The 13,592-nt window shown below is 36.1% G+C and overlaps 2 protein-coding genes and 1 long non-coding RNA gene across 3 annotated transcripts; 1 reads left to right on the forward strand and 2 right to left on the reverse strand.

Annotated features, from left to right (window-relative positions):
- Positions 1-1,935: 1,935 nt before the first annotated feature.
- LOC106173559 (innexin-11-like) lies at positions 1,936-6,549 on the reverse strand. Its single transcript, XM_013554727.2, has 2 exons — positions 6,355-6,549; positions 1,936-4,070 (listed from the first exon to the last, which is right to left on the reverse strand). The coding sequence occupies exon 2, from the start codon at positions 4,063-4,065 to the stop codon at positions 2,809-2,811; it is 1,257 nt and encodes a 418-aa protein (XP_013410181.2). The 5' UTR covers positions 4,066-4,070; positions 6,355-6,549; the 3' UTR covers positions 1,936-2,808.
- On the forward strand, positions 6,382-9,594 carry LOC147762886 (uncharacterized). The gene is made up of 2 exons (XR_015333481.1): positions 6,382-6,514; positions 8,191-9,594. It is a non-coding gene; the product is annotated as an uncharacterized LOC147762886 (long non-coding RNA).
- On the reverse strand, positions 8,114-10,301 carry LOC106173560 (innexin-3-like). The gene is made up of 2 exons (XM_013554728.3): positions 10,125-10,301; positions 8,114-9,408 (listed from the first exon to the last, which is right to left on the reverse strand). Exon 2 carries the CDS (start codon positions 9,401-9,403, stop codon positions 8,159-8,161), a length of 1,245 nt encoding a protein of 414 aa, XP_013410182.2. The 5' UTR covers positions 9,404-9,408; positions 10,125-10,301; the 3' UTR covers positions 8,114-8,158.
- Positions 10,302-13,592: the final 3,291 nt, after the last annotated feature.

Raw genomic sequence — 13,592 nt, forward strand, 5'->3', positions numbered from 1 at the left:
AGACATGACGTAAGGACGTTTTTATAAATATTTAAACTGTATCTCAAGGGGCTTTGCGTCATGGCTTATTATAGGTAACGTATGTTCCCTAGAAAAATTGTCAAAATGTTTCATTTTGTTCAAGTACTTGTGTGCAAGAGATACAATGTTTTCTTTTGCTGACCGAACAATATATTGTGGTTCCATGACATGTGATAGTTTGACATTTCTGATATAATCTTTTATTTGGGCTTGGACCTAAATAGAGAAGGTCTCTATTTAGGTCCAAGATTTGGGTCATGAAGGGAAACATGTTTATTTAATGCTTATTTTACTGTCGGTAAGGTGTATTTTCCCCATTTTTCAATATTCTGTGACAAGCAAACTTAAGTCGCTCAAAAACAATTAACTTGTCTATACAGAAGATTATTATAATTTTAGCAACGTTATACTTGTAGGAGATAAATCAATGAACAAAAGCAGTGATGACTGAATTTTCAAAGTGAGTAGAACGTTTCACAGTTGGACGTTTTGTATTTGTGACAGTAACGTATGTTCCTTTTTGGGGTTAAACGATGAATTATTTTTGATTATTCATGGTTTCAGGAGAGTGAAACTTTTATACAAGCTTCTTCATGTGGGACCCTAAAATAATCAAACACAGTTAGCAATCTGTGCAGTAAATATTTTTAATAACATGCTTGTGACATCAATTGCACCTCTATATTGGGTTTGGGTGTATGTAGCGTTTTGCTGATATTTATAGAAACTATCGTGATTGGAAAAAGTAAAAAAAAAAAAAGAAAAGATTTTTGTCTGTTACCCAGGCAGGGCCTACATGTACATGCAGGGATTTTTATGAAATTCCAGGATAGGTCAATTTTTTTCTCAATATCTCAATTTAATTTAGCAGTTTTAAAATTGATTCTTATATAGCGTTATCATTGAGCTTTTTTATTAATTGGTTAACAGTAAGTTAATAAATATCTGAAGAAGCGAGTTAACTTTGAATTGTTATGTCTAAAAATTTATTTTTCAACACGTACCTACTGATAATGAGAAATGAGCTGCCTTGGTGGAGATCTGTGCTGTCTAAGTGCTTTTCTAATTCCCGATCTTGTGAACGTAGCCTACTTGAGGAGCGGAACATTGAAATATTCGTTATAATGCCAGTCCCTCGTTTATAACTTCTCAAATGGATATTATTTCTTAATTGGTATAGATTTCAAAAATATGTCTTTGAATAAATCTTTGCCGACTAAACTCAGAATTTGCTACTTTTCGTCTTGGTATTTACCAGGCGCAAATATTTTAGCATGATACCCCATTCGTCCTTTCAAAAACACAGGAATACAAGCAAAACGAGGCAAATAAATAAAAAATAAATATTAAAAAAAAAACGTGTTTCAACCATCCCAGTGTCCTACATGGTAAAATTATTCTCGTATGCCTGTTTCTGATCAGGACAATTAAAAACCCCTCACTTATCAACCTCTTACATCGGCTAGCGACCTCTTTCCCCCTAACTGTGTTAAATGTGTTTCTTAATTGATCTCATTTTTATCTTAAAATCTCTACAAAAATCATATAATATGTCTAGATACGTGTTATTTCATTTTGTGAAAAATGTTTATTTGTAATTTAATTAACTGGCAACTGGACAGAAAAGAAATTGGACATTGTGACAGAGATGAATTTACTAATTTGTCTTTCTCCTTCCCCTATTCTCAGATCGTCATTTGTTGAAGTTGTCATTAAGAAGTACATGTAGCAATAAATCTTTATTTTGAGGATAAAAGTATGATTAATCCCGCTTTTTTTTTATGGCGCTTTCGTCAGAACTGCGCAACGCTCTGTTTCAACAAAACATACAAACAAGCGTTAGGCAAAAATAAAAATGTTTAAAATCTTAGATTTAAATATTTGTTCGTCTCCTGGTACTTAAATAACCCAAAATAAAATTGATTAACCCTTTATTGTTATTATCAATAATAAATTACAATATATGGTGATACATATTTTTGTTCATATTGTGAATAGGAAGTGACAAAAATCATTTTGTGCGTTTCATTATCGTTGACGTCTAATTGCCGTTAATATAATATGTGTGGTTTTGTATCAATACATACAAATATATATATACAGACTGACATCCAAGGGAAAACGTTTTCTTAAAACTATACTTTAGCAAAGCAGCAAAACCGTCAAATGTACAGACACAAAGAAAAAAAAAAAAATAAAAAAAAAAAAATAAAAAAATATGATATTACATGATATTTAATAAGATAATGATTATGTTCAACTGTTCATATGGAAATGCAAAAAATGTTACTAGGACATGGTTTTAAGTCCACATGGGTTTGAAGTCACAACTTGAAAATACCAGTGAAAGAAAAATAAGAAATTCACGAAAAACTGCATAATTTCAATAAAAAACACTATTGTTTAAATTTGATCTGCATATTATAAATGCTATTAACCACTTCAGCAAGTTTGAGGAAAATGAGGGTCATATTTCTTGTATTTATTGTGATAACAGTGATAAGTACATGTGTACACGGTGTCGCAATGTGTATACATGTATGCTTTCTTTGAGTGGAATTTTACCACCTTATTGTTAACCCAACTTAAGAAATGATATTGGACGAAGCCTGTTTTCAAATCCCCATCCTCCCATTCCTACGCATAAATTCTGCTTAATCTATGTAAGTTATAAGCCTACTCTTACAAAATATATAAAAAACGTAAGGATTTACAATCATTTATCCGCTTCTTTAGAAATTACTCTCTGTATTTATTGTCAAAAAGTAAATATTTTGGTCTGCTTGTTTAAACTTGCTGCAGATTTGGATACATTTTCTCCCTCTCGGATGCATCACCTGATGCATCGCCTTCTTGTTTCTTGGTAAGATAACGCTCCCACAAAGCCTCCAGGATATCCGTGGCGACCCCTTTGTTTGTGTTCTTGTCAATCATTCCAAGGAGAAAAGCACCATCTTGCGTCAAGTAAGAGTCCACAAATTCATCTGCTAGCTGTCGCTGGTGTTCCTCCGGCTGGAGTCTGTCCAAGAGAAGCTGATGCTTGATGGGAACGTGTGCGCGACAGACTGTCACCAAGAAAGACAGAAAGCTGTAAATGTTGGCAACAAACAGAAATGACAGCCACACGACAAGAATGTTGTATAGATCGTCCATCAGTGGACTTGGTGAAGACCCTGGGCGTATCGTGGCGAAGCAATGAACTGTATAACGTTGAACGTTACCTATTTGACGGATGGTGAAATCACACAAGTAAAACGGACTTTCGCTTTTATTCAATGTTGTGCTGTTGGTGTTGTTAGGATTTTCTAAGATCCGTTCCGGTACAGTATTAACCGTCATGTTCTTGAACAGAATGGTTGACGGTCCAACTTCGCGCCCCAACGCAGAGGACATCACGTTTAACTGGAAAGTGATGTTGTAAATGTACCAGATTTTCAACACGATGAAAACAAGGATAAGATAAAACCCAAATAACTTGTTGATGTGAAGACACAAATTGTCTAAAGGGGCGCAGGGAAAGTTTTCTCGTTTCTTCTTCAAATTTCCAAAATATTTGTCGAATTGACGCACGAATTTCTCCACCATTTTCTCATTCGAGTCATGGGTGACGTCATCAACATTGATACCAGTTCGACCAATGGCTGCTTTCCAGAAAAATATAGGGACGATAAAAAGTATAGCTTGAAACAAAAACCATAGCGGCATGCGATGGTCAGGGCGAGGAGTTTCAGGAATTTTTATTTCAGTTTTGTTAGGCTGTCTCATATCGCCAGGTTCTAGCCATTCGTATTTCTGTCCAGGTCCGCCAGGTGCACACACTGCTTGTACGTAACTGACGTGTGCTCCTGTAAAATGGGCAGGTGTCCAACACGAAGAAGTGACAGTAGGTGGCACTGGTACGTACACAAGAATTAAAAGGAAACTTATCGCCGATAAAACTGCCAAAAATATTGGAGTGTAAATGTAGTTAAGGCGAAGAAAGAAATCCCCACTTCCGCGAGCTAGCGAGCGTCCCAGTTTGCTAATGGCGTCTAAAGATCCCATCTTACCTGAAACAGTAACAGAAATTGTAAACGTTACACGCATCATGCAAAATTTGTAATCTTGTTAAAATACATGGAACTTTTACGCTTAAGGCAAACATTCTTGACCAAACGATCATTTTGGTTTACCTTTGTGTTGTAAACTTAAATGGTTACAATGCCATAAATCGAAAATCAGTGAGTAAGTTATCAATTGAAAAAAATACATTCCACGTTCTTAAGTGCTAGTGGCATTGTCAACCTGTTCATTTTTTATTTTCACAATCGAAAAGTAATTTGTCTGTGGCGTGGATAAACAGCTGCAAACTGAAAATTTAAAATAAGACGTAGTAAGAGAAGTATTGCATTTGGCTGTTAAATTTCAGTATAGACGAAACTAGAGAAATAGTCCGATTATATAAATAAACAGTATGGAATGTTTGATTGACAAAGCAGAATGTAAGAAATCTATGATCACGCAAAAGACAATTGAAAGAAAATAAGAGAGGGAGAGATACAGTTTAAATGGCCTATATTCCGTATATTTACGTGAAAAGTGAGGGACGGTGAATAAATGTTTTTAAAATACTCCAAATCGTCGTCACAGTAACACTTGCAAAAATTGTGCACTGCAATGAATGGTTTCTAAAGTGAACTTTTGATAGCGAGTGGAAAGTTTCCAAAAGTTCAGACTGGTAATGTTTTTTACATTATTATTATCTGGCTTGGTTTTAATCTTTTAAAATCTCCTTTCCAGAAGTAAAATCCTTATGGCAAATAAATAAGCTTTATTCCGGAAACATTCCCCTATATTTATATGATGTGTCAAAGTTTTTGACATGTTTACTGTGATATATCTAGGGAACTGTAGCTTTTTCCCGCTTTTATACCTTACTTTAACCGCGAAAATGCCCAACACGTATCTCAAATATCGCAATCTTTATCAATCTTTATCTGTTATTTCACCGTGTTTGACAGCATATGTCCAAAGTTTGGTTTGGCATGGTTCGCTCACTATCTTGCTTATTTCTCCTGAGATTTATGGAGTTGTTCTTAGAGTCATATATCAAGCTAGACAGAGCGTAAGAAAATGAAGAAAAAACTGAAATTATAAAGAAAAGGACTGATATCTCACACGTTTTATGAAACTTTAAATTTTAAACGCCTAAACATAATTCAACTTGCATTTTTATAGTTCTGTCTGATATATAACCGCAGTGGCTTGCGGTTGACAAACATGTACTTTTAAAGTCAATAAACATTCATTGGACATGAAGTCCCGTATTACATTCTGCATGTTCATATCATTTGACCCTATAGACAAAACACATCTCGCACTAAAAGCGTGGTTTTAACGTACTACGGGGTATTTAATGAAAACGCTAATTTTATGTTTTCTGTTAAGATGCATGTATATGTATACATACGACTTACTGAAAAGAATAAGTATGCATTGTGGCGTAAACCGCACAAATGCCCGGTATCTCAAGGATAGCAAGCATTATAATGGTAATAACATAGTGTTTGGCATCATATGTCCAATGTTTGACGCCTGAGAATCGCTCACTATCTTGCTTATTTCTCCCGAGATTTATGAAACTGTTCTTAGAGTCATAAACCAAGCAGACAGCCAACAGGAAGATGCTCCAATGAAGATAAAGAAAGCGACAGATATCCCACACGTTTTATGAAACTTTTAAACGCCTAAACATAATTCAACTCGCATTTTTATAGTTGCCTGCCTCAAATATAACGGCAGTGACTTGCGGTTGCCGAGCGTGTGCTTTTAAAGTCCATAAACATTTACCCGGACTTGAAGTCTCGTACTACATTCTGCACACTCATTTGACCCTATAAACAAAATACATAACGCACCAAACGCATGCTCTCGGACACGGGTATTTAATGGATAGGCTCATTTCATGTTGTCTGTAAACATAGATGTACTAGTATGCATACGGTTAACTTAATAGGGTAATTATGCGTTTTCAGGCACAATCGTTTAGAATTAATGTATAAATGGGTAAATGAAACAAAAAAGAAATAATTAAGAGAATGAATAGATAACTAATAGTAAAATTGAGAAATGTATGTTCGAGCCTCAAAATCTACTACAAACTTACATTCATTGCCTTTACTATATACCAGTGCGAAAGGTCGACGTAAACAGCGCAGCGATTGCTGCCATCGGTATCTGCAGGACCAAGACCCTGGCACAACATAAACTATGATACGTACTACATGTATGGTCCCACGCCTAGATTAGAACCAGAGGTTGTTTGTTTTTAAAATAATTGACTTTCATACTTACGCAATGACCTGGGATTTTGGCCGTGTATTCTGTTCCTTGTTATCACGATCTTCTTAGAACTAACTGTTAACTGGTCGAAATGTATGCAACAAATGTATGCGACTCGGGACTCAGCAGAAGTAATGGCTCCAGCAGCTTGGATCTAACTAAAACTTCTCAGGTAGACTGACCCGCTTTAAATGTAGTGCAGTGAGTAATACATCTGACCTACATTAAACCGGTGTGCTTTATTTCCACACTGTTTATTCTCAAGAATATGTTGAAATACGCGTTGTTCAAGACATGCAGTGCGAAAAGAATACCGTTAAGTTTATGCAATCAAGGCCTTTCCAGGAAAATTTCGCAACTCCGACATTCAAAAGTTTAAAAATGTTTCAGGTGTCTGTGCAATACCACTCTTAATTAGGATGGCGTGGGGTAATAGAAGACCGCGACACTCAACATTTTAGCGTCTTTAACCCGTTATTCCCATCTTCTGCCAGCATTTTGCTGATTGTCGAGCACACGTGCAACTATTAGTAATATTACCTCTGAAAGTGTTAATTTTCATTGCACTTAAAGGGAGAACAACTCTTCGTATGAGATCTATATTTCACAATGAAAACATTGTAAACAGCTCATAGAAATATAATATATTCTATTTTACCACAAAAATGGCAGTTAAAGCAATTATTCTGAAATCTGAGCTTGTCTTTGGACCATGTGACCTCCATAGATGGCTATATTATGTAATAATCTCTTAAGAGATTATTACAAAAAAAAAAAAAAAAAAAAAAACTTTCTAGAAAAAAAAACAGGCACTAACTTTGAATGTAGAAATGGATTCATTAACTATTGGTTAGTATGAAAATTGTTGTTTACCCCAGGAAAATTAATTTTTTGGCCAAAATGAACAGTTGTTATCCCTTTAAATTATAATATGTATTATATATAAAAGAAGCGGAGAGTTATTCCCAAAATGTATAGGCCCTTAAAATGTATCAAACAATGCTATGCGTTAAACATTGACCTACATTTAACCGGTGTGCTTTATTTCCACACTGTTTATTTTCAAAAATAGCCTATGAGTAAATACGCGCTGTTCAAGACTTGCCGTGAAAAAAAGAGTCGAAAGTTTACGCAATACAGGCCTTTCTTTGGGTGGGTCCCTAAAGACAAAAAATCTTTCCAGGAAAATTTCGCAACTTCGACTTTCACATTCACAAGGTTTAACATGTTTCAGATGATTGAGCAATATCACACTTTCACGGATGGCGTGGGTAAAAGTAAGCTGCATTGCGACATATTGCATTTTGGTGTCTTCAACCCGGAATTCCCATATTTTTCCAGTGTTTTGATAATTGGCAAACACATGTAACTAATATCAATTCTAGAAGGGTTATTTTTATTGCATTTATATTAAAATAAGTTTTATATATAAAAGAAACGGGGAAATATATTTCCCATATGTACTGGCCCTTGAAATTCTTCGAAGTGCACTGCTTGCTTGCATTTCATTTGCAACAGTAAAAAAATTAATATACGAGTATGTGATTGGATATTTATAGAAATAAATTTGAATGCTAATAAAGAATCATTAAGATTTGACATAAAAATTGGATTACAAAACTTGTAAATATAGCCTACAGACAGCAAACAGTACGTATTTAGAATACATCTTAGGATACATGTTTCTTTTTATTTATTCATTATTTATTATTATTATTATTATTATTATTATTATTATTTTATTTTATTATTTTTTTTTTTTGACAAAACTAGTTTTAAATGTCAAGACATATAATTATTTTTGTTTCCTTTTTGTTTACACCTGTTGTAAATTTGGGTATATTTTAGCACTCTCAGATACATCGCCTTCGTGTTTCTTGGTAAGATAACGTTCCCACAAAGCCTCCAGGATATCCGTGGCGACCCCTTTGTTTGTGTTCTTGTCAATCATTCCAAGGAGAAAAGCACCATCTTGCGTCAAGTAAGAGTCCACAAATTCATCTGCTAGCTGTCGCTGGTGTTCCTCCGGCTGGAGTCTGGCCAAGAGAAGCTGGTGCTTGATCGGAACGTGTGCGCGACAGACTGTCACCAAGAAGGACAGAAAGCTGTAAATGTTGGCAACAAACAGAAATGATAGCCACACGACAAGAATTTTGTACAGATCGTCCATCAACGGACTTGGTGAGGATCCAGCCTGTATCTTTGCATAGCATTGGACTCTGAAGGTGTGAACGTTACCTAATCTACGGGTGTAGAAATCACACAAGTAAATCAGACTGTTGGTTGTATCTGTTGTTGTGCGGGTGGTAGTGTTAGCATTTTCTAAGATCCGTTCCGGGACAGTATTCACCGTCATGTTCTTGAACAGAATGGTTGACGGTCCAACTTCCCGCCCCAACGCAGAGGACATCACATTAAACTGTAAAGTGATGTTGTAAATGTACCAGATTTTCAACACGATGAAAACAAGGATGAGATAAAACCCAAAGAACTTGTTGATGTGAAGACACAAATTGTCTAAAGGGGCGCAGGGAAAGTTTGCTCGTTTCCTCTTCAAATTGCCAAAATATTGGTCGAATTGACGCACGAATTTCTCCACCATTTTCTCATTCGAGTCATGTGTGACGTCATTTACACTGATACCAGTTCGACCAATGGCTGCTTTCCAGAAAAAAATCGGGACGATGAAAAGTATAGCTTGAAAGAGAAACCATAGCGGCATGCGATGGTTAAGACGAGGGGTTTCAGGAATTGTTATTTCAGTTTTGTTAGGCTGTCTCATATCACCAGGTTCTAGCAATTCGTATTTCTCTCCAGGTCCGTCGGGCGCACACACTGCTTTTGCGTAGTTGACGTGTGCTTCTGTAAACTCGGCAGGTGTCCAACACGAGGAGGTGACAGTAGGTGGCACTGGTACGTACACGAGGATCAAGAGGAGACTGAGCAGCGATAAAGCTGCCAGAAATATTGGGGTGTAAATGTAATTAAGACGTAGAAAGAAGTCCCCACTACCACGAGCCAGCGAGCGTCCCAGTTTACTGATAGTGTCGAAGAATCCCATTTTGCCTGAAACAGATATAGAGACAATGAAACGTGCATCTGCACATGGACAAATTATTTGATAGTACATTTGTGTATGATTTGACAAATCTTTTGATCTCCTGATTGCAAAAAAATTAATGTTACGCATAATTTTCTTTCGACATATGTTTCAGTTTGTGTTTCAAACTCAATAAAACGCAGTTATTTGAATTGCTGTTATTCCGGTGAAAAACGAATCAGCTACTTGAGGACACGACAAAATATCAGTACTAGTGCTAATAATTTTACAAATTAACGGCACACTAAGGCCCCATTCCCATAGATTTTAGATCGATCTATCCCTGTGGGGAGTCTCACTAGATTACTGTCAGCTTAGCCGGCTTAAGCGTCTGGCCCACCTACTAAAAGCTGTAAGGCGGTAATTAACTATGGTGCGCGCTCGCCTGACTGCAATTTAGCGTGAACCCCCAGGGAGTTAGGTCGATCTAAATTTTAATCTCTGGATCGAACTAAATCTCTGGGAATACACCCTTACCCTTGCTTTTTATTAACTTCTTATGTACCAGTATCTTAAGGAAAAATTACGTGCCAGAGTTAGTTGAACCCCACTCTCAAAACGTGTTCCATGAACAGTTAGAGTGTGTTGTGGCAACTGCACCTAACTCCTGGATGTTTCAGCAATAAAAACATACACAGAGGTTGTTTGGATTTTAACACGCACTTACATTTCTATACAATACCTGTGTTATGCTCAGTTATTGGACTGTTTTTCTTTTCCTTGTATTCTGATCTACTTAGAACTTCTTGGGGCGTACGCACTTCTGCTTTCGAGTATGGGAAGATCTGACTCTTGATTGAACAGTTAACTTAAATAACTCTCCTAGCCACCTTTATATGTAGGTCGTTAAGTGCCCTGCCAAACATAATACGGGTGACCTATATTTAGCTGCTCTATATTTGCACTCAGTTCATTTTTAATGTTATTTCGAAACAATATTTTAATTATTAAGGGCACTGTAACGGTTTATTATCATCCAGATACCGAAAATGGGGTTCCTGCTGCATCTTATTATTCAATTATGCATCTGCCTTTTTGCTGATGTAAAACAATAAAAAAAAATCCCCGTAAAATATGTGAAATATCGGCGTTTATATTTCACTTTGCTATACCAAGGTCACTCACAGCTTTTATCATCAATTTAACACTTTTCAAGAAACCAATTTCTCCATTTTTACCCTAAAAAGGCAACTATGACGTCACCCGTAAGATGACGTGTGTAAATTTTAATTAATTTAGTCATTGAACACTGAAGATTTATGCAACCCCCCCCCCCTAAAAAAAATTCATGAAAGACAGTAAATAAGGAGTTTTTTTTTTTGGCAAACGCTTACAGTATCCTTAATGCACAATATGTCTTATCTTGTCCCATATATTAATGTCGCATAACCTTATCTTTGCATGGACGCTGTATGGAATTCACATTTTACAACTCCGGAAGAAACTTTCGCAAGCCTTGAAATACATGCGCAATGTCTGTTGTTGCAGAGTATAAATTATTAAGGGTTTCTCCCACAGTTAAATTACGCAACTTCTTCCTCTTTTTTCACTTTTCATACACACAAGTATGATTGATGTCAATAAGAATTGTATTATAATTATTTTGGCGTAAACCTAATGGTCCATTGTGCAATTTATAGGCGAACTTTTACTGGGCCAAATATTGTAAAACGCCGGTTGAGCTAATTAGTTGTCATAAAACAGAATAAAATGTTAATAGGTTACAGTGATAACAACTGTTCGTTTTTGCAGGAATGCTGCAAAAAAACGAATTTTCACGGGGTAAACGATCGAAGATTTCGTATCCTTGCGTACCATTGATAAATGAACCCATTCCGACATTCAAAGTTAATTAGTCCATCATTTTTTTAGTTTGGTTTTTGTAATAATCTCTAAAAAGAGATCATTACAAAGGTTAGCCATCTACACTGTAAAAACAGTGTTTAGCTCTGAGACACATTTCTAAGCGCCTGTTTTGTCTCATTTTTTCCACGCGTTTAGCACCTAAGCACGTTTAGCCTATTAACATGTTACACGCTTTGACGTGCTTGACGCCTAATAAATGTAGGGTGTATTTGTTTAACTTTAAGGTTGTAACGTTTTCAACTGTTTCAGTCACTCTCTCTCACACACACACACACGCGCGCGCGCGCGCGCAAAGTCACGGTCGCCTTTAACTGCTATAGTTATCTTTACCTATAACAGGGTACCGTGAACTGTCAACATAGTTGCTTCACACCAACATCTTTACAGCGGAACTTATTCATCCTTGTGTTAGCTGACCTTGCGAGGAAGTTAATTGGAATATATTTCTGAAAAACAAGTTAGGAAAATTCACTAGTTTACTAAAGACACGAAACAACTATCACTTTTACTTTAAAACATTTTTTTCATATTTTGATAAAATGCGTTAAGGTATTTATGTTCATTTATTTTTTCCGGAAGTAATGAACAATAGAACATCAGGATGATGGTGGGGTATTCATTATAATGGTTTATTTAAGCTTTCATCACATGCTGGTTATTTTGGTAACGATAGTACGAATTTTTTTCAAGTCGCACCGCTCTAGTCGCCGACTAACCCAAGCCCATTTTGGAATTAACCGCTAACTGTAGATCATACAGCATAAGACGTGTTTTGGTGATAAATTAAAAAAGTTTTCAAAACATTAAATGATGTTTTTTCAGAATGTTATAAAACGCTTATGAACCTGCAAGGGCATCATTTTGCATGGAGTTAAAGACACCCATAACGTTACCATGACGTTATTCTATACCATCACCATCATGTAACCAGCTGATAAAGTCGTGAAAACGTTATTTGTTATTTGGATTATTACTTAATAGGCCTATTTTAAATAATCACACGTTACTGCAAGGAAGGACACAACGCGTTCGAGCAGGCTGCTTCTCGCCTCCAACAGCCCCACATGTTTACAAGGGAAAGTGTTAAGCAAAATTGTTGAGTCTTGTAATAAACTTGTTATGGGATCGTATATATGGGATTGTGAAGCATTTTTTTCTGTGACGAGCTTGAAAAGCTAAACATGTTGTTTAGCAGCTCCACGCGTTAAGGAATTCCACACCTATAGCAGCTCCATATGTTTAGCAAGCTCACGCGCTTAGCAGGGGAAGTGCTTTGCCAATGTGCTTAGCTTGTGATAGACTTGTTATAGAATCATATGCCGGTGAAGCTAAACACATAGCTAAACGTGTAATACTGCCAACGTGTCTAGCTTTTTCTTCTGTGAAACGTTTGAAAAGCTATACGCGTTTAGCATTTACACAGATTTCTAAATGCGTATAGGTGCCTAACGTGTGTTGTATGTATTTAAATGCTAAACACTGTTTTTACAGTGTATGATAACCTGCGCCAAAAGACTTAAGTCTTTACTAAAGAGCCTTAGAGGGTTTATTTATTTATTTATTTATTTATTTATTTATTTATTGTGGACGGTAACATTTTAGAAAAAAAAAACATTACCAACTAGAAAGGCACTCCGAGAGCGCAGACCTCCGCCAAGGCAGCGATTTTTGATTATTATTGATTATTGGTTAATTATTGATCCGGATCACCACCAAAAACAAATCATCTCTTCCTTGGCCCACTTCTGACAGTTCCTGAAAATTTCATCAAAATCGGTTCATAACTTTTTGAGTTATGTTGATGACAGACAGACAAACAGGGGTGAAAACATAACCTCCTTGGCGGAGGTAACAATTATTTACCTTCCATAATGAGCAATTAATATTAGAATTTTCGTAATGTAAGACCTTCACGACCTCACTTTACAATGAAAGATCTGTTATACATACATGGTGTTCATATACATGTATTGAACAAACAAAGAATCTGATACTTCAGACTCAATGGTGGGATAAAGTTGATAAGCCAGGGTTAAGAAATACTGGAAATTTGGGGGAAAATCAACAAGATTGTAAAGGATACAAAATTTTCACACTGGATCAAAAAAGTCAAGGACAAATTATGTCTTATATGACGTTCTGAATTTAGTAAATAGGGAAAAGCCTTCCTGGCCTGAGATGCCGTTCGACTCTTGACAACGTCATGTAACTTGGGTCACACTACAGAGACAGAAGAAAGACAGTGCGGTAAATTGCAATCGAGGGGGAGTTTGAAAGGTCCCTC

The sequence above is a fragment of the Lingula anatina genome, chromosome 3 (assembly GCF_051362555.1).
Source record: "Lingula anatina isolate TDL-2025a chromosome 3, LinAna3.0, whole genome shotgun sequence".
Taxonomy (NCBI): domain Eukaryota; kingdom Metazoa; phylum Brachiopoda; class Lingulata; order Lingulida; family Lingulidae; genus Lingula; species Lingula anatina.